The sequence below is a fragment of the Spermophilus citellus genome, assembly GCF_964194105.1.
Source record: "Spermophilus citellus genome assembly, chromosome: 17".
Taxonomy (NCBI): Eukaryota; Metazoa; Chordata; class Mammalia; order Rodentia; family Sciuridae; genus Spermophilus; species Spermophilus citellus.
The window spans coordinates 37,394,621-37,415,648 of record NC_138199.1 but is presented as its reverse complement, the minus strand read 5'-3'; the positions used below and the strand labels follow the sequence as shown (position 1 = coordinate 37,415,648).

The following is a 21,028-nucleotide window of genomic DNA, read 5'->3' as shown; positions in this document are numbered from 1 at the left end:
TTTTGTCATTTTGTCCTTTAAAGTTTTCATACATATACCCATGCATTAAATTTTTTCTTTCTTTCTTTTTTTTTTTTTTTTTGGTACTGGGAATTGAACCCAGGGGCTGAGCTACACTCCCAGCTCTTTTTAGTTTATTTTTTTTAATATTTATTGTTTTTTTGGTTAGACATAATACCTTTATTTTGTTTATTTATTTTTATGTGGTGCTGAGGATCCAATCCAGGGCCTCAAGCATGCTAGGTGAGCACTCTACCGTTGAGTTACAACCCTAGCCCCTCTTTTTATTTCGAGACAGGGTCTCACTAAGTTGCTGAGGCTAGCCTCAAACTTGAAATCTTCCTGCCTCACCCTCCCAAATCACTGGGATCACAGGTGTGTTCTACTGCCCACAGTCACATATTACATTCTTAAAAATAATTTTCATCACGTTCTATTAAATAGTAAATTGATAGTCTTAAATCATTCCTTTATTAGTAACTCATATACTCATTATCTCCACTAACAAATTTCAATGTTGAGGAATATATTTCTGTCATGTTCACTGTGAGAATATCATGTTCTTATCTTAACTAGGGAAAATATACATATCCACAAAATTTTGGGGAAGAAAGGAGAGTCAAATATCTTTAGAGGCCCAGAGTATAAGTTCTAACCTAAGAATCTGTGCTCTCAGGAGAAGAGGTAGGAGTAAGGGAAGTAGCTTAGTGGTAGAGCACTTAACAGGCACAAAACCCTGGGTTCAATCCCTAGCACTGCAAAACAACAAAATGCCAACAAGAAGAGATAAACACATTCTTTTTAAACTGGAACCATTGTAAATAATTGTAATAAAATATTCTCTATCCATATTGGCAGAGAAACACTGTACCAAGTTAGTCATTGTCCCAAGCCAAAAGAAACTCCAAGAAAAACAAAAATCTAAACAAATGTGAGAGCCAAGCACAGTGGTATATGCCTATAATCTCGGTTAGTGACTAGGGAGGCTGAGGCTGGATATTGCGAGTTTGAGACCAGCCTCAGCAACTTAGCAAGGCCCTAAGCAACTTAGTGAGACCCTGTTTCAAAAAATAAAAAGGGTTAGGGATGTGGCTCAGTGGTAAAGTGCCTCTAGGTCAACCCCCAGTACCAAAAGTAAATACATACATACATACATAAATAAAAAGGACAGGGGGTGTAGCTCAGAGATACCCCTGGATTCAATTCCCCAGTAACAAACAAACAAAAAAAGTGAGAAGAGATGGTGATTGCACAACACTGTGAATGTTCTTAATACCACTGAACTGTTCATCTTAAAATGGTTAATTTTACATAATGTGAATTTCACCTCAAAAAAATTACATATTCATATTTTTAAAGGAAATACACTCAATCACTTTTCAGATATGGGCACTGCCAAAATTCAAAAAGATGAAAACTAATTTCTGCATTAGAAGCCAAAGATGGAGCTGAAGAAAAACAAAGTATTTGTTGAAGTGCCTAAAAAAAATCAAAGTCCTTCTGGGGAAAACAAAATTATTCCTCAGTAGAAGCCCAGAAAAGCAAAGCCATGATGGAATTTGAACTCATATTACCTTTTTACCAGATCAGACCATGACAAGTCACTGGCTGTTTGAGAACATGTACAGTATGGCCCAGGGACATTGTTAAATAACAAAGCTGCCATAGTCAATGCACATAATCACTCTCACTTTTCTTAGGCCAGAGTGTGATGTCACTGCTTTTCACAGAAGGCCTCCCTGTACAGGATTATATATCTAGATTTAACATAGCCTAGTTTCTGTCAAATATAGGTTGTAAAAGTCCCTCCTCTTTTTCCATTCCTCCCTCCCTCCAGTTCCCCAAAACAGAAACTCAACAGCAAAATAAGATTAATAGTTTGGGTAGAATAAGGTCAGGAAATTTTTTTTTTTAAATCTTAATGTCAAATGGCTCTCTGGGAAATAGCAGCTAAATTAGAATTGTAAGACCATTAGATGGCCCTTCTTTGCTCATAAAGTCAGGCTTTACAGCTTAATGTTCATAGTGAAAAACTAGCCAAAGTTAAGCAAATTATAAGTAGAAGGGTCATTGCAGCAACCTTTTATTACAAGGTGAGAGGTGTTAAGTTCATTTTTAAAAAATATTTTTTAACTGGAAACAATACCTTTGTTTTATTTATTTTTTATGCGGTACTGAGGATCAAACCCAGCGCCTTATACATGCTAGGTGAGCGCTCTACCACTGAGCTACAACCCCAGCCCCTGTGTTAAGTTTATTTTTAATCAAATATTCCACAATAACACAAAGACAACAGCATCTTCAGGTATTATTTAGCTTATCAGAAATTATGAAACATTTAAAAAAGCTAAAATCACATGTGATTTCTATTTCAATTTGATAGACTAATATTAATACAGTACTACACAGAAAGAAGCTCAAAAGTTTTACATCCAATTATTAATAAAATATCAATAAACTCTGGAAAACTTCAGCCTGAAGGGAAAGAAGAAAGGAAGGAGACTGTGTCCTGTCTAATATTCTCCTAGTTCAGCTTGGTTCAAACCTGTGCCTAATATTCTAAAATACTGATCTTTCAAAGAAAAGGATGAAAATAGTAGAACTCCTTGAGTCTCTTTAATTTACAGTCAAAATGTTAGCTTTAGGTCAATTTTACCACCAAACTTTCAGTGAGGCTGTTTTCGGAACACATTATCTATTTCCTTGGGAGTTGCGACTGCTAAGATACCTGCAAACAGTTCTCACCTTACCACCAAGCTTAGTCATCATCAGAATGTGTTACACCTTTTCTTGCACAGCTGCATCTCCTTCATCTGCTGCTTTCTATTATTACTTTGCAATTGTACCCTGAGGCTAAGCAATATAACGACAAGGAAGGCAATTAATAATTTAAATTGTTTCTCATTACGACCAACCGACTACCTTTTTGAGTCATTCTACTTCCCTGGGCTCATTGCATTTTCTTTGCCATTCCCTTTAAACAATGGTTATAACTGTATGGCAGTTAAAATACATATTTTCTTTCTATTTAAGTCAAAAGTTTAATGAAGCATCCTCGCTACCTTCACACTACTTCATAAAGAAGCAGCCAAGTTATTTCAACAAAAACCTAGCCCCAAAAACCACTAGTACAAATTCTTGGAATTCCAAGAATATGGAAATAACAAGAAATTCCAGTTTCTTTACTTGTAGTGTTACCCATAGCCCTTCTCAAACCAAACTGTTCCTGCTAAACCCAGGGGAAAAAAAAAAAAAAGAAGAAGAAGAAAAATCCGGGTTAATATGTATTCACACTGGCTTCTCCCTCTTTCATATCGGGTCAATCTGGAAGTTTCCCTTCCTCCCAAGTATCTGAAACCCCTCTTTCCCAACGTGAGCAAGACCCTAGGGGTATGGTCATGCCTTATCAAGTGGGGAGAGGTGTCTCTAAACCTCAAGTTACCAGAGACAGGCAAGGTTTCAATGGACGGACCATTGAGGGAAATCCCTTTTCTCTTTCGCTTGCTGGACACGTCCCAGCCTCAAAGAACGACGCCCAGCAGGATGGAAGAAGGATGGTTTTCCTTTGGCCTCCAGCGTCTACCGGCCACACCCCTGGCCTTGTTCCTCTAAACCCCGAATTGGAAACAAACCTTCCCTCCAAAGTCCCCAGCCACCTGCTGCCACACCCGAGCCTTCCGTCAATCCACAACAGCCACCGCGGTGGAGACCCTTTCTCCAACCCTTTCCTCACAACGGTCACACCCGACAGCTTCCTCAACGGTCGCGCTCCTTTCCTCCCACCGACTCCTACCCAGAGCGGGGTTCCCCTTTCTCCCACCCCAATCAATTAGGGACACACCCCAAAGCCAGCCGCCGTGAACTCACCGGAGGCAAGGGCGGGGGTGGCGGCGGCAGCCAGAGAGCACAGCCCGGGTGTTGTAATGGTTTCCGGCCCGTCACGATTCTTGCTCTAGGTCTAAGCCACTGCGCAAAACCCAATTTGCCAGGCACAAAGATGGTGGGCTGGCACTTTGACGTAAAAGAACCTCGCCGCGCAACGTCATCGGGGTGCGCGGGAGAACCAGAAAGGCGGCAGTGTCACCTGGGAAACGGGAACTTTTCACTTGGTCCGGGCCAGGCCTGGGTTCAAGGAATATGTCAAACCAACCAACATTCTCTGGATGTTTCCTCGCACAGGAATTTTCTAAAAAACCTAAACACAGGGAAAACTCAGAACGAGCGAAATATCCTGTTCCTTCAAAAAAACAAAACACGGACAAACCTCTCCAAGGCTCAGGAATGGAAAATGGTGGCACAGCCCTCGAATACACAAGGAGAGTGAGGTTAAAGGGAAAAAAAAGAAGTTGAGAAAGCATCAGATCTGAGTTCGAGTTTCTGCCCCAAATTAACATCTCCCCAACCTTACTCTTGTCGAATCTTAAATGTTATAAAGTAGATAAAGCCCTACTGTGTAACAGATGTGCCTACACAAGTGTTTCAGAAACTAAGACCTCGATTCCAGAATATGTAACTGGAGAACAAGGCTAATATGGGCAAATTAAACCAGTTGTCCCTAAGGTTTATTTATGATGTAAGGGAGGTTGAGGAGCAAGCGATGAATTTTTTTTTTAACTCACATTTTGGCCCACCCACTTGCAGAGTCAAAAAGTATTAAAACACTTTCTTCTCAGGGAAGTAGTAAGATGTAAAAATTTAATATGACATTCGTGTGTAAGTATTCCCTATTATTAAAATAGGGGAAATTGGAAACCTAGGTGTAAAAAAAACGAGAGAATGTGTGTATGTATATATATATGTATATATATATATATATATATAAGAGAGAGAGAGAGAGAGAGAGAGAGAGAGAGAGAAAATACATGTGTGTATGTTTGTGTGTGTGTCAGCCCATATATAAATAAAGGCTGGAAAGAACATTCAGAATGTTACAAGTCGTGAATTGCTAACGAGTTTTAATTTTCTTCCTAATATTTTCCTGTACTTTTCAACTGTTCTACAGTGAACATGTATTTATTTCTATGATTGAAAATTTTGAATTGTATTTTTTGCTGCTCACACCTGTAATCCCAGCAACTCAGAAGGCTGAGGCAAGAGGATGGCAAGTTCAAGGCCAGCCTCAGCAATTTAAAATTATTTTAAAAATAAACCAATATACCATGAATCCCAAAACCTTTCAGATCCTCCTACGCTTTTTCAAACTTTTGTGTCTATACCTGTCAGGTACTTTTTTTGTGGCAGGAGGGAGGGTGTTACTGGGGACTGAACCCAGGAGTGCTCTACCACTGAGCTACATCCCCAGTACTTTCTATTTTTTTGAGACAGGATCTCGATGAGTTTCTGAAAGTGGACTTAAACTTGTAATCCTCTTGCCTCAGTCTCCCAAATCATCACTGAGATTATAGGCATGAACAACCACCCCCAGGAGGCCTCCCAAGTACTTCTAGCCATCTTTTTTTCTGTCTCCTCTTACTTCACTATTCAACCAACAAATATTTATTGAGGGTTATTATGTGTCAAGAATTGTACTAGAATCCAAACTATAAATAAAATATGATTCCTATCAAAAAGGGCTCACAGTCTTATGGGAGATCACTTAAGAAGATATTGAAGGGCTGGGGATGTGGCTCAAGCGGTAACATACTCGCCTGGCATGCATGCGGCCTGGGTTCGATCCTCAGCACCACATACAAACAAAAATGTTGTGTCTGCTGATAACTAAAAATAAATATTAAAAATTCTCTCTCTCTCTCTCTTTAAAAAAAAGAAGCAGCAGCTATTGAAGTGATCCAGCTACAGGATAGAGGGTGGCTTAAGCTAATTATAATCAAGTTAATATTAATTGGGCATTTATTGTATGTCACTCTGCTAAGTACCTTATATTTATTATATATTTAAATCCTCACAACCTGTAATGATGTAGGTACTATTTCCTTTCCTATTTAATAGATATAGGAAATTTAAATGATAAATTAAGGTTTGAATCCAGGGAGTCTGACACTAGAACTAAGGGAATGAATGGTGGTACTATTTGCTCAAGACAGAAAAATATAATAGATGGCACAAGTTTGGGGGTAGGTTAGGAGATAATGAGTCATTTTTATATATGTTGGCTTTGAGTGATGTCCAAAGAGCAGCTGATTATATGTGTCTGAACATAAGGAATGATTTGTAATTGAGCTATATTTGTGAATCATCAGCCTACAGATGATAATTTAATCTGTGGGAGTATTTGACATTACTCACGAAAAATGTGAAGAGTGAGAGTTTGGGGTATAAACAGGGAAAATCAGGAATGCAAAAAGACAAGGAAGGAATTGCCAGACAGAGAGAAAAGCAGGAAGCTATGATGCTTTGGGATGTTTTTAAGAGTTCCATGAGATTAGAGACTACTCAATCTCTTCATATCTCTGAAGCCTAACATACATATCCCCCCACCAAAAGCAATATATGTTGAATAAATAAATGTATAAATAAGTGATCAACAAAAACAGTTGCTAGAGAGGAAAAGGAAGGGCTAAAAAGTGTTTGCAGAATTTAGCAATAAGGAGTTGTCTGGTGTCACTGCTGAAGATATCAAGTAGAAATATGAAGGCCAAAGCCATGCTGCAGAAGTCTGAGGAAGAATTGGAGGTGAGGAAATAGAAAAAGGAGTTTCAAGTAAGACTGAAAAGAAATATAAGATGGCATTTGAGGAAGAGAGGTGACAGGGTTTGTTTTTTGTTTTGTTTTGTTTTGTTTTAAATACTTTTAGCTATAGATGGACACAATATCTTTATTTTATGTGGTGCTGAGAATCAAAGCCAGTGCCACACACATGCTAGGCAAGGGCTCTACCACTGAACCACAACCCCAGCCCTGTGTTTTTTTTTTTCTTAAAGTTTAATTCTATACTCAATACCTTTTCTCTACTTTAACTGTTTAGCAACATCATGCATATATGACTTTAAGATCTTTATCACTAGCCTTGACCTATTCCCCAAATTTCATTGACAAGTCAGTAACCACTCACAGGTAATTCTAAATTTATGGCCCATTAAAATTAAGCAAATCATATAGGGATAAAGGACATTAGAAAAATCTGGCTCCAGGTACATCATAAAGATGTTACAAAAAAAACTGATTCATATCTTTCAAAACTTCCAGTGGCTCCTCATTACCTTGCATGCTCAAAACCTTTTCTTGCCCCAGTTTTCCCATCTCTGTGTTCTTTGGTTTTCTCATCTGTAAACTAAGGAAAATATAAATATCTGATCATAATATCATGATAATATTGAACAATGAAATGAATTGTTATATGTAAAGTTCTTATAACTAAGCCTGGCACATAATATGGACTATGTAAAGACTTGCTGTGATTGTGATATTTCAGTAAATTGCACTGAATTGCTCAAGCCAGAAACCTAAGGGTCATTCCTGATTTTTCTCTCTCCCTTCCTCAACTGCTACATCCAATTCATCTCCAAGTTATCAATTCTATCTTCGAAATATATCTCAAATCCACCCAGTCCACTCTATTCTACCTCTTTGGTCCAAGCCACCATTGGCCCTCCTGGGATTACAAAAACCTCCTAATTTTCCTGACCATTCTCCGTATAGCAACAAGATTTTTAATGTTTAGGGGGAAAAAAGTCTAACACACATTCAAAGAGGAGAGTGAGAAATATTAAATCAACAAGAGGGCACTGTTGTTTGCAGCCAATCATTAAACTGTTACTTTCTTTCTTTTCTCTCTCATCAAGTAAAGTTTGATGTATGCAGTAAATACACCTACACAACCATCATATCATCTTTCAAAAATGTAAACCTTGGCTAGGATTGTGGCTCAGTGGTAGAGTGCTTGCCTAGCATGGGTGAGGCAGTGAGTTCGATACTCAGCACCACATTAAAAAAAACAAAAACAAAACAAATAAATAAAGGTTAAATTCTTTTTTAAAAATGTAAAGCTGATCATGCCTCTGGTGTATAAACCCTTTAATGCATTCCTTTTGTACTTAAGACTAAAATTCAGGTTCCTTCCTACGGCCTGTGAGTCTTGGGCAGTTTAGCTCAGTGTCTATCTAACATTATTTTATGCCTTTCAGTCACTCATTTCACCTTTTGCTAGCTCTATTAGCCCTCAAACACACCAAGCAGTTTCCCACCTTAGGCCATTAACAAATATTGCTCCTAATGTCTAATATTCTTTTCCCCAACCTCTCACATGACTAGCTTCTCATAATTTAAGTCTCTGTTTAGTTGCTTCAGAAAAGCATTCTCTGATTACCCAATCTAAAAGGTTCTCCTCTCTCAACACTCACTGCTACCCTAATTCTAGCTCTCTTATTCAATTTGTAAATTGCATATTTATTCTCTTTTCCTACTAGACTGTAAATTCCATGAAGGCAAATATCATGTCTATTTTTATTACTGCTTGACACTCATTACCTAGGATAATGCCTGACACACAGCAAGTACTCAGCATTTTTTGCCAGGCGTGGTTGCATATGCCTGTAATCCCAGTAATCAGGAGGCTGAGCAGGAGGATCTCAAGTTCGAGGATAGCCTCAGCAACCCTAAGCAACTTGTGAGACCCTTTTCCAAAATAAAAAATAAAAGGGGGGCTGGGATTGTGGCTCAGTGGTAGAGCACTTGCCTTGCATGTATGAAGTACTGGGTTCAAGACTCAGCACCACATAAAGATAAATAAAGGTATTGTCCATCTACAACTAAAAATTAAAAAATATATTTGAAAAGAAAAAAAAATAAAAATAAAAAGGGCTGGGGATGTAGTTTGTTAGTAGAGCACCTCTGGGTTCACTCTCCAGTAACCCCCTTAAAAAAAAAAAAACTCTCAGTGTTTCTTGAATAAATTCTAAAATCAGCAATTTAGGCCTTCTATAATCCACCTAAATCTACTTTTCAACATAGCCTCCATTATTGTTGTTGCCCTATGGTTAAACAAATGAAACCACTTTCTCCTTATATATACTCTACATTTCTCCCTTAACCTGGAAAGCCCTTTACCACTACTGTGACTTGCCCCAAATGTACTAATCTTTTAAGGTCCACCTAATCCACAAAACTTTAGTGGACATCTGTTATGGCATGTGAGTGCAGCAGTACCAGGGTATGTCACTATATTAAAAAGCAACTGGCAGAGAGAAGCTGAGATTAAACATGAAGTTAAAACACTGATCTTCCCAATTTGTTTGCATGGATCAATATACTTGGCTTCTGTTTAAGCTAGTTTGAACAGCCTTATCTCTTCCAGCTGGTACTTCTATTAACCTATGTGATTTCTTTTAATGCCTTTTAATATAAAGTACAGTCACTTCTTACTGTACTGTACAATACATATAATCACCTCTTCCATTGTACTATACATTTGAGGGTGGGACTTTTGTATGAGGTATTTATTTGTTGACTATTAAGAACTGATTTTTTTAAACAGCCTTTCCTTTCTCATGTAATAACTTCACTTTACTTTTGGAGTATCCTCATGGGATTATTCATCAAGATGTCTTCTTTCCCATCTAAGAATGAAATAGAAAGTGGAAGGGGAACCTGAGCCAAGATTAGACAATTGGTATTTGAATTTTGAGCACAATGACAAATATACAGAAACTGAAGATTGCTGACTGCAATAATATTGCCTGGATGAGACTTTGCTAAATCCTGCTAGAAAAACCCAATAGGGGGCTGGGGCTGGGGATCAGCAGTAGACCACTCGTCTCCCATGTGTGAGACCCTGGGTTTGGTCCTCAGCACCACATTAAAAAAAAAAAAAATCCAATAGGATTGTGAAGTTCCTGTCCTTTGTGGGCTGGTTTGTTAGGTACTTCATATACTTCAAATAATTATTTTTAAATTGGTCTGTTTCTATTGTTTCCAATCAAAAGAATTCTGGTTGATACAATGTTAATTTCCCATTCATTTATTAGTTAATATTATTTCTCAACTTTCTTATGTGTGTATGTGGTGCTGGGGAATTGAACCCAGGGCTTTGTGTATACAGGGCAAGCACTCTACAAATTGAACTATATCTCCAGCCCTCAACTTTGTATTTTGGATGTTAAGAACTTTGTATTTTTGATGTTATGAATGGTCAAGCACCTATTATGTACGAGATGCTTAATGTAGAAACGTTGTTTCTAGTCCTTAAAAAAAATCTCACATGGGCTGGGGATGTGGCTCAAGTGGTAGCGCGCTCCCCTGGCATGCGTGGGACCCAGGTTCCATCCTCAGCACCACATACAAAGATGTTGTGTCCGCGGAGAATTAAAAAATAAATATAAAAAAAAACTCACATAAACTAGACTTTCTCAGTTATTTTAGTGGAGTAAAAAACATTTTAGAACCATAATTAAAGGTAACTTTTAAGATTGAAACAAAACTAAACCCAAACTTTGTTTTTTGAGGGTTCTAAGTGTGCGTACCTACTGTCTACCTCTAGCATAGTGAATAATACCTTCTCATTATTAGCTCTTTGGTTCTGAGATAGGGAAGGGATAATAAGGGAGGAGTTGAACTCTTAAATCCAAGTCCAATAAAACCGAATCAGACTCAAAGGTGGCAAAGTTGTATACAATTTGTACTTTGCAAAGCCTACATATTTTACATTAGTTTCATTTTACAAAATGAAAAGCTCCAAGCATCTCCTGTGTCAAAGCGCCCCAGTTCATCCTAGAATTCATCAGAATCCCTCTGCTTTAGCACTGTATTCATACACTTCCTACCCGGTACGAAGGCAGGAAACCATTCTCATCTAATATAAAAAGTGCCTAGAAATGTAACTAAATGTAACATCTAGGAGACAGTCAAGCTCGGATGAAAAGTAATTGTCTCAAGTTCTGACGAACAAGAGGGCCTTTCTCATTCCAGTAATCCTTCTTTGTAATCGGATGCAAAAAAGCCAGAACTTCTCTCTCTGCCAGGTCGCTTCAAATCCTTTCCGGAAGGCGGCAGAAGATAAATTAAGCACCAGCCCCGCCACGTGTGTAAGAAAAGTGTCCTGTCACCTCCAGATTCCCTTTCTCCCTACCCTCCGGGTTCGCTGGCTCCAGGGAAAACAGGCCTCGGCAGCCGGGGCCGGAGCTCCACCTCCCGGCGCCACACTATGTCAGAAAGACCTGCGCAGAGAGGGTCGGAAGGGTGGCTTCCCACCGCGGCAGAGCCTTCTAAGGGAGCAAAAAACAAAAAGCGGAAAATCCATCTGCAAAACCAAGCTCCTTATTACCTCCTAAATAAGAGGAGACGGAAGCGGAAGTCCCGGTGTAGGTCATAGAGTACCCTTGTTCCGGTTTCAGTGCTGCGTTCAGGACTAGAGCGCCTTTCTTCCGCCGCCCGTCCCTGGGGTCCTTGCGGCTTCTGTTTCCGGGTGCGGCTTCTGTCATAAAGCAAAGCCGAGACGTTCTTTCTAACGTGGCGTCGTGGGCACTTTGCGCCTCGCCTGGGGTCAGCAAGCAAGGACGAGCGCCGATAGGGGTACTTTGTAGCCAACAACTGGAGCCGTCCTTGCGTCCCGGGCCCTCGCTGTGGCACCGGTGATCCCTCAGAGCTGGCTGGGTTTTCAGCCCTCACAGGGGCGCTGATTCGCAGCTCCAGGACTGCAGGTCGAGAGGCCAGCGCTCCTTAGCCCATACCCGTCCCTAGTCTCGCTCTTCCCTGTAAAGTGCAGCATTTGACAGGTGCCCCCTACCCACATATCACTTCACAGCGCGCGGAAGTTAACTTTCTTCTTAACCTCACTTTGAAATCTGTCCACTCTTCCCCTGCAGAAGAGATCTTTTCCTCTCAGTTGAATCTCCCAGTAAAACAAATCTGAAGTCCCGGATGTCATGCAGCTCCCATCGGATAAAAACTTTCTTTAAAAGTTCATGCTTACTAGGGAGTTTGTGGGAAAAGTGAAACCCAATATACACAGAACACTATGGCTGAGCACGGAGCGCACATTACAACTGCTTCTGTGGCTGATGATCAGCCATCCATCTTTGAGGTGGTAGCCCAGGACAGTTTAATGACAGCAGTGAGACCTGCTCTGCAGCATGTGGTCAAGGTAAGGTATTCTGAAAGGTGTCAGGAACGATTGGGTAAAAATACCAAACTATTGTTTGACAGCCTAGGGTTTGAAATAAGTAATTTGTTTATAATTGATTTCTCATGGCCTAATGGATATTTAGTCCATCAGTATTGAGTCCCGTACTCAGTACCTAGCACTTGAGGGACATTGTTAGACCCCAAAAGGAGTTGACTTGTTTAAGCCAAATAGAATTTAAAGGGGAGGAGGAAATGTAAATTCATGGTATAGTAGCTGTGTACTACAATTTCATTTGATTTCTTTTGCTTTAGGTTCTTGCAGAATCCAATCCTGCCCAATGTGGCTTCTTTTGGAGGTGGTTTGATGAAATCTTTACTCTGCTAGATTTTCTGCTCCAGCAGCACTATTTGTCTAAAACCAGTGCCTCATTTTCTGAGAACTTTTATGGCTTAAAGCGGGTTGTGATGGGGGACTCTCCCAGGTTGCAGAGACTGGCCAGCGTGGGTCTCCCCAAGAAGCAGCTTTGGAAATCAGTTATGTTCCTGGTTCTTCTTCCCTATCTGAAAGTGAAGCTGGAGAAGCTGGTCTCCAGCCTGAGAGAAGAGGATGAATATTCCATTCATCCTCCTTCTTCCCACTGGAAACGATTTTACAGAGCCTTTCTGGCAGCCTATCCATTTGTTAATATGGCCTGGGAAGGTTGGTTTCTTGTACAACAACTTCAATACATCCTAGGAAAAGCTCAGCACCACTCACCCCTGCTGAAGCTGGCTGGAGTTCGGCTAGGTCGACTGACAATTCAGGATATACAAGCTCTGGAGCACAGACCAGCTGAATTTGGCAGGATGCAGCAACCAGCCAGGAGGTAAGGCCTAAACACTCCCAAAACATCTTTTAAAAAATTCTAAAATCTTATTCCACTTTTATGAAATTTACCTCCCTCAGTCTATTTTTGTTTTATAAAATCATAGAAGTTATTCCTTGTGTCCATAAAACAAGGACTGCCATCTTGGTAGCACTATCATACTAATTACATTTTAATGCTAGGTCCCAGACTAGGTGTTTGCTTTATGTACACTCTTTTTTTTAGATGGACACGATATCCTCATTGTACCTTTATGTGGTGCTGAGGATTGAACCCAATGCCCCACGCATGCCCCCCGCCCCCGTACATCCACTTTTAAGCCTGATCACAACCCAATCAAGTAAATGCAGTTGCTCCATTGAACAGCTGAGGAAACCAAACCTTTACTCCCTGGTGAGGACTGCAAAACTAGAAGATGGTAGAGTTGAGATTCAAGACAAAGCAATACAATTCTAAATCGTATTGTATCACTTCTAGCTAGTGCTTGTGTTCTCCTACAAGTTCCTTTGTGTGTATGTATATAATAAAATGATGCTGAGATATTTTTGTAAAAGAATTGTTTTTTTCTTTTTTTAAAAAATATTTTTTTATTGTAGGTAGACACAATACATCTTATTTATTTTTATGTGGTACTGGGGATTGAACTCAATGCCTCACACATGCTAGGCATGTGCTCTACCACTGCACTACCACCCCAGCCCAAATTATTTTTTTCTGGATGTACTATCTTCAACTAAAATCTGCATAATCAAATTCTCTACTAATTTCTTTCTTAAAACATAAAACTTTAACTTTTTCTTTTTAAATATTATTTTAATTGTAGATGGATGCAATATCTTTGTATACTAACTTATTTTTATATGGTACTGAGGATTGAACCCAGTGCCTTGATGTGCGAGGCAAGCGCTGAGCTATAGCCCCAACCCCAAAACTTTGACTTTTTATTATTAAAAAAAGTTCAGTCCATACTGTGAGTCAGAAAGAGGAAATCATTTAGAATAGATCCTTAAGAAGAAAGGATGCCCGTCTAGCAACAAGTCAATTCCCAAATCAGAGATTTTGATGAAAAGTGCAGAACTGCATTTATATTTTGGTCATTCTATGATTATAACTAGGTAAACAATTTTTCTCTTTGCCTCCTTGTTCTCTTCCTAACAGTGTTAGTGAGAAGATAAAGTCAGTTCTGAAGAAAGCTGTGGGGGGTGTTGCCTTATCCCTCTCAACTGGCCTTTCTGTTGGTGTATTCTTCCTGCAGTTCCTTGATTGGTGGTACTCATCTGAAAATCAAGAAACCATCAAATCACTAACTGCACTGCCTACCCCACCACCACCTGTACACCTAGACTACAACCCTGACTCTCCCCTCTTACCCAAAATGAAGACTGTGTGCCCTCTGTGCCGTAAAACCCGGGTGAATGATACGGTTCTTGCCACCTCTGGTTATGTGTTTTGTTATCGCTGTGTGTTTAATTATGTGAGGAGTCACCAAGCTTGTCCCATCACAGGTTATCCAACAGAAGTACAACATCTAATTAAACTGTACTCTCCTGAGAACTAAAAGGAATTAGCATCTTGTCTCATAACTTAAGTGTTGCACTGTAAGGCCACAGGGTTGTTTTTCAGCATGGTATATAGCACTGATACTTCTCTGCCCCAATTCATTAACTATATTAACTTAAACAACATATGGTTTTCTTTAAAAAACATACCTACTTGATCCTATCCTTTTAGCCTGCTCTTTAGACCCCTTCTACAGTTGACCAAGCTGGTTAAAATTAGGAGAATCAAGATTATAGGGCATATGAGGCTCAATATAGAGATGGACAAAAATTAATACAGAAGCTTTTCTTCTTCTCAAAGAATAAGAGGTACAGAAGCACTCAAGAAAACCCCAGGTTAGGCCTCATAGTTGGGGGGTGAGGAAGCAGGACTTCTTTGGAAAAGGCATTTATCTCCCTGTGAGGCAGTTTTTTATCAGTTCACAAATGCTCTTTATAGAGCAAAACAACTCCCTCCAAATACTGTGAACCATTTGTTAATCTGCTATAGTGTATCAGCTTTGAAGATTCTTTTATGAGCCATAATCTCTTTCTTGGGAAAGTGGTCGAAGAAAAATAGGAAAAAAAAAAAAGTTTACATAGAGTATGAAAATTTCAATGTGAAAGCAAAGCTAGCAAGCCATGAAAAGATAATATAACATAGTTATCCAACTGTAATAAAAACACCTTTCAATAAGCTCCTTCTGCTTGCTGATAATAGTTTGTTCAACTCGTATGAATTATTCTGGTTATTACTAAAGTTTCTATGAAACAGTCAAGTAAAAATCTTTTTTTTTTATTGGTTGTTCACAACATTACAAAGCTCTTGACATATCATATTTCATACATTAGATTGAAGTGGGTTATGAACTCCCAATTTTACCCCAAATGCAGATTGCAGAATCACGTCGGTTACACATCCACAATTTTACATAATACCCTATTAGTAATTGTTGTATTCTACTACCTTTCCTATTCCCTACTATCCCCCCTCCCCTTCCGTAAAAATCTTAAGAATAAATGTTTCTGGCAAAAAACTATTCCATGCTGTCATGATTATGTGGAAACTTAAAAGATTACTCAACATGTTTTTAAAATAAATTTTCATTCAGACTATGTTTGGCTTCTTAAATATTTTGGTATTAATTATTAAAATTTTGCATTTAAAATTTTTTTTTAGTAATCCAATAATTAGAACAAAATTTCTCTGTTCCTACATCAAGAATCAACTTTGTGTGAAATACCTTGTTTCAGAAATGCTATAAACACTGAAGCCTTGGGCTGGGGATGTGGCTCAAGCGGTAGCGCGATTGCCTGGCATGCGTGCGGCCCGGGTTCGATCCTCAGCACCACATACAAACAGAGATGTTGTGTCTGCCAAAAACTAAAAAATAAATGTTAAAATTCTCTCTCTCTCTCTCTCTCTCTCTCTCACTCTTTCTATCTCTCTCTTTAAAAAAAAAAAAAAAAAAGAAACACTGAAGCCTATATGGGAAAATTTATGCCATTGGATTAGCAGGGTTTTTAAAAACATGGGTTTTTAAAGAAATCATTAATAGAATAGGATGGATAAAAATAATTTAAGCGCCTTTGCTGAGATATGTGTTTTTCTATCCTTTCCTCATTTTAGCAACTCAAAGTATATTCTCTGATAGCATAAAAATGATACTGCTAAATTTCTAAATGGAGTAGCTAAGAAAAATCCTATGGATTTTTTCTTTTTTGGTGGTACTGGGATTGAACTCGGGCACTCAACCACTGAGCCACATCCCTTGCCTATTTCGCATTTTATTTAGAGACAGGGTCTCACTGAGTTGCTTAGTGCCTCACTTTTCTGAGGCTGGCTTTGAACCCACAATCCTCCTGCCTCCCAAGCTGCTGGGATTACAGGCGTACACCACAGCACCTAGCAATCCTATGAATTTTAAAATGTTAAAATTATTACATACCACAAAAGAGTACATATTTTTTTTTAATTTATAAAACCTCAAAGGTTTTACCAAACAAATAACACAGTTAATGAAAACATTTTTCATACAGTCAATAAGGGAACTGATTCAGATTCAGGATTGAAATGATGCAGTCCTTCACGAAGATTTCAAAGCCAGATTTTCCACCTCAACCTAAGAAGAGAAATATGAAAGTATCAATAATTCAAACATTTATCAAAAACAAACTTATACATAATAACACCAATATCCAAACAAGCTAGAACATGTGTGTTCTAAAACCACAACCAGAATCAGCTCAGAGAGAAGATTAAGGGATCATACCCTGGTCAAAGCCAACATTAAAGCATTGGCAATACCAGGTCAGTCTATACTTCGCTCATCATTGCATCACTACATTTCACCTTGTATTACCTAAATGCAGCTGAATGCCCTCTACACATCCAAGAAAACTTAGGTTTACCTATGAAAAACAAGTTTCTTTTTAGATATTTTTCAATCATGGGATTCCAATATTTTATCTTTACTATGCTTTCAGTAACTCTGCTGTACAAAAATGCAAAGTTGACCAAGTTTTTTTGGGGGGAGGAACTTTTTTATTTTGAAGCAGAGGAAAGTAGAGAAGCATTTACCATTCAGAAACACTTTTTTTGTTTTGTTTAAAAGAGCCCTGACTCCATGCATGATAAAATCTCAGGGATGTTTGTTAAGAATTTATAAGCCGGGTGTGGTGACACATGCCTATAATTCCAGCAGCTTGGGAGGCTGAGATAGAAGATCACTGAGTTCAAAACCAGTCTCAGCAATTTATCAAGGCCCTAAGCAACTCATTGAGACCCTATCTTTGAATAAATTACAAAAAAAGGATGGGGATGTGGTTCAGCAGTTAAATGCCCATGAGTTCAATCCCCGGCACCAAAAAAAAATAAAAATAAAAATAAAAATAAAAAATTATAGAATTTATAGTTCTAAAGCAGAAGCTTTAGAAAAGACTTTCTTACTAAATTATAAAGTCCAAGCCGGGCACTGCGGCCCACCCCTGTAATCCCAGTAGCTCAGAAGGCTGAGGCAGGAGGATCACAAGTTCAAAGCCAGCCTCAGCAACTGCGAGGCACTAAGCAACTCAGTGAGACCCTGTCTCTAAATAAAATACAAAATAGAGATAGGGATGTGGCTCAGTGGTCAAGTACCCCTGAGCTCAATCCCCAGTACCAAAAAGAAAATTATAAAGTCCAGTTCATTTAATATAAAATTCAATTTATAATTCTACCAGGAAAGATAAAAATCACAATGCTTTTGGACATGGTGACACATGCCTGTGGTCCCAGCTACCTTAGAGGCTAAGGCAGGAATTCCAATCACTTGAGGTCAGGAATTAGAGGTCAGCCAAGACCCTCTCTCTAAAACAAACAAAAATACAGTCACAAAATTTTTATACAAGAATCTTCTAATTTAAGAATCCAAGACTCAGGCTATGATTTGCCAAAAGTCTACAGCAAATTAACATCAGAGAGAAACTGGGCCTGACTATCAGATTTATTTTTCTACTAATAGCATCCAGGTTCCTATCCTTCACTAATGTGGGAGGCCATTGGCAAGATAAAGCAAGGCAAATCCTGAGTAATCTACAACGTGAATAATGAATTTCTGAATGAGAAAGCTGACTACACTTAGTTTATTCCAAGTGATATATTCTGGTTGTATACTATTGCTTACATAGAAAAATACCAGTATCACAAAGTCACTTTCTCCACACATTTGACATCATATTGTCAATATGTGAATTACAATTCTGGAGTGATCATATACTTACTTCCTGTCTGTAAAATGTCAATAGACTGATATTCCATAATTAAAAATTGACAGCTTTTGATCTATGTTTGTCTTTCAACAACTAAGCCCTATAAGGAGACAGAAACTAACCAGGTTCCTGTTAAACATGGGCTAGCTCTTCATCCCTTACAAGTGTAACAAATATGTCAGAAATGGTGGGGAGGGGGAACTGAGAGCTTAATTTAAATAAATCTGCCTAAAATCATGAAATCTATGAGGAATCCCGAGCTCTGAATCATATATATTTTTAGTTGTAGATGGACACAATAACTTTATTTATTTATTGATTGACTGATTGATTGATTGATTTTTATGTGATGCTGGGATCAAACCCAGTGCTTCACCTGTGGGAGGCAAGCACTCTACCAATGAGCTACAACCCCAGCCCATGACTGCCTGATTTTTGTTCCTTCTACTAGACCAGACTGCCTCCAGCTTTTCTCCCATCCAACATACACCCTCACTAACCTTAAAATATGGGGGTGTGATTATTTCATTACTCTCAAGCATTCAATTATTCCCCATGGTCCAAGAAATAAAACCCAAACTGCTATGCTTAGCATTCTCCATGTTTCAATACTGACCCACGCATGAAGCCCTGAGTTCAATCCCCAGCACCCAAACCAAAACAAAACAGACTTAGATGTATCTTTAATACCATAACCCTAACATGTACTTTACAGTCTACCCAACCCATACTCTTCTTAAATCCGCTATTTGACCTTGTGCCTTCCATACAGGAAGTTCTTATCTCCCTTAGTAGAAATCCTTCCCATACAGCAATCCCACCTCTCCAGTTTGTGACCCTCCAAAATGACACTTTGCATAAAGCCATCATCCAAAAGGAAGTATCTGGCCTTCCTCTGAATTGCAGAAGCATGTGAATACCATCTTGTGGAACCTATCTTACGTTGTGTTTTAAGATCCAGAAAGACTCCTAACATGGAATTCAAGCTTTGCTCCAGCCATAACCAACAGGTAAATCTTCCTAATTTCTCTGGTCTGTAGGTACACTCTGCTACACTGGAGTGCCTTCCATTATTCCATTCAATGGGGAGAATCCCTAAGTTTGATTTTAGGATTACTCAAATGTCACCTTTTCTATTTCCCCCAGTCAAACCTTTCTCTGACTCTCACAGCATTTTCTTCCACCACAGCACGCATCACCTGCCACCTCATCCACTCACGTTTTCTCCCCTCTCTCCCACCAGTCCTGTTAGGAGTTCCTAAAGAATAAGGACTAGTTTCCGTAAAGGGTACTTAGAAGGAGTTCAATACAAGAGCGTTTAATTCGGTCAATGGGCGACCGACCCTACCAAAGCCTAAACTTCTGGATTATAAAAGCTTAGCATAATTAATAAAGCGGACTTACCTCCAATGTGTCACGTGGGTAAGGACCACACCTCAGCATCTCCAAGCCCTCATTCCCCCACCCTCTAGCTCACACGCTCTGAAGAGATCCCTCTGCAGGACAACCGTGCTTACACGCAGTAGATTCTCAAATAAAGTTAAGGTCCAAACCCCGCCAACTCCAAGAACGACTGAAGCAGTCCTTGGGGGGGAAACAGGAGTAAGGCCGAAGCCAGGGCTCAAATCAAAAGCCCAGGCAGGTATCCACAACCCGCTTTCCGAACGCCTAAACCTCCTACGATCCAGACTCTCAGCAGGCACGTCCTCGCCTGGGAGAACGATGGCAGCCAAGCCCCAGACTCTCCGACCTCAGCCATGGCTGCTTCCCGCGTCCTCTTCCCTCTACCTAGCTCCTGGGTCCGCATTCCACAGCCCAGCGCGGCCCCTGGTGAGACAACCAATCCCGGGGCGTTCATACGTCACGTGGGTGAGCGTAAGGCGGGGCTGGCCTGAAGAGCAGCCAATTGGAGACCGAGGCAAACACCAGCGATAGGACTGACAAGGTGGTGGAGGCATCTATTCGGTCCCCTCTCTGCGTCGCCTCTAGACTCCCTGCAATTTTTACCCCGATACAATTCCCTGTCCTCGGATCTCGAGGCCACTGTTAGGCCGAATAATTTTGCCTGTGTCTTGACGTTTAACAACGGGGAAGAGCCTCATGCGAGGTGGTGGAGTATGTGTGCCCTAGCCTTGCAGGAAAAACTACTGATTTAGACTTTGATCCCACACCCCCGTAATTATTGTGCTCTTCTCAGGTTCCCACCTGAGACTAGGGATTGCGGTGGGTCCAACAGATGAGGGTGTCCTTCCCTGTCCAGGGAGAACTCGTTGGGTGGCCGGGCTTTTGGACACTTCCAAAGGAAAAAAAGAAAGAAAGAAAGAAAGAAAGATGTCAAAAGAAAAGTGCAGCTAAATGCAGGAGTCGTGGGAAGGCAAGCGGGAAAGACCTGCCTGGGAGGGGTGGCATTTCTTCTGGGTCTTGAAGGATGGCTGATATTTGAGGATTAGGAGGTTCTGGGAGAAAGAAAGATTTAAACCCCGAATTAGCTGAGAAAGCGAGTTTAACAAATTTTGATAAAGTTGATAGGTGCTTCTCAAAATACTATGAGTTAAGCCGGGCGTGGTGGCCCACACCTGTAATCCCAGCAACCCAAGAGGCTGAGGCAGGAGGATTCCAAGTTCAAAGCCAGCCTGATCAATTTAGCCAAGCCCTAAACAACTTAGTGAATCCTGTATCAAAAATAAAAAAGGCTGAGGATGCGGCTCAGTGGCAAAATCCCCCTGAGTTCAATCAGGACTAGGATTTGAACACCGTATGTATCTCTACCTATGTATCTCTACCCGGTACCCAATCAATCAGTCAATCAATAAAATTCTATGAGTTAGAAAATTCTATGAGTTAGAAACACCTGTC

The 21,028-nt window shown here is 39.8% G+C and overlaps 2 protein-coding genes and 1 long non-coding RNA gene across 8 annotated transcripts in view; 1 reads left to right on the top strand and 2 right to left on the bottom strand.

Moving 5' to 3' along the window:
- AP2B1 (adaptor related protein complex 2 subunit beta 1) overlaps positions 1-11,237 on the bottom strand; it is a 120,623-nt gene extending 109,386 nt beyond the window's left edge. For 2 of the 5 annotated variants that reach the window (XM_081270413.1, XM_081270417.1), the window contains exon 1: positions 3,868-4,018. The gene's annotated coding sequence lies outside the window, so the exon portion shown is untranslated. The other 3 variants (XM_081270416.1, XM_081270414.1, XM_081270415.1) reach the window with 3 other exon arrangements.
- An 82-nt stretch (positions 11,238-11,319) lies between these two features.
- Positions 11,320-15,462, top strand: PEX12 (peroxisomal biogenesis factor 12). Of its 2 annotated transcripts, none has more exons than XM_081270419.1 (4): positions 11,320-11,466; positions 11,760-12,037; positions 12,331-12,884; positions 14,043-15,462. In XM_081270419.1, the coding sequence occupies exons 2-4, from the start codon at positions 11,912-11,914 to the stop codon at positions 14,440-14,442; spliced, it is 1,080 nt and encodes a 359-aa protein (XP_081126545.1). In that variant the 5' UTR covers positions 11,320-11,466; positions 11,760-11,911; the 3' UTR covers positions 14,443-15,462. The 2 variants fall into 2 exon arrangements, with proteins under 2 accessions (XP_081126545.1, XP_081126544.1); XM_081270418.1 differs by having other exon boundaries at positions 11,339-11,594.
- A 472-nt stretch (positions 15,463-15,934) lies between these two features.
- Positions 15,935-19,983, bottom strand: LOC308636117. The gene is made up of 3 exons (XR_014019346.1): positions 19,577-19,983; positions 17,642-17,771; positions 15,935-16,545 (listed from the first exon to the last, which is right to left on the bottom strand). It is a non-coding gene; the product is annotated as an uncharacterized lncRNA (long non-coding RNA).
- Positions 19,984-21,028: the final 1,045 nt, after the last annotated feature.

Bases quoted from the DNA above. Each gene is read 5' to 3' on its own strand.
- PEX12 (XM_081270419.1), top strand. From the start codon at position 11,912: ATGGCTGAGCACGGAGCGCACATTACAACTGCTTCTGTGGCTGATGAT. The intron at 12,038-12,330 runs GTAAGGTATTCT...CTTTTGCTTTAG, and splicing joins CTCTGCAGCATGTGGTCAAG to GTTCTTGCAGAATCCAATCC. The intron at 12,885-14,042 runs GTAAGGCCTAAA...TCTTCCTAACAG, and splicing joins ATGCAGCAACCAGCCAGGAG to TGTTAGTGAGAAGATAAAGT.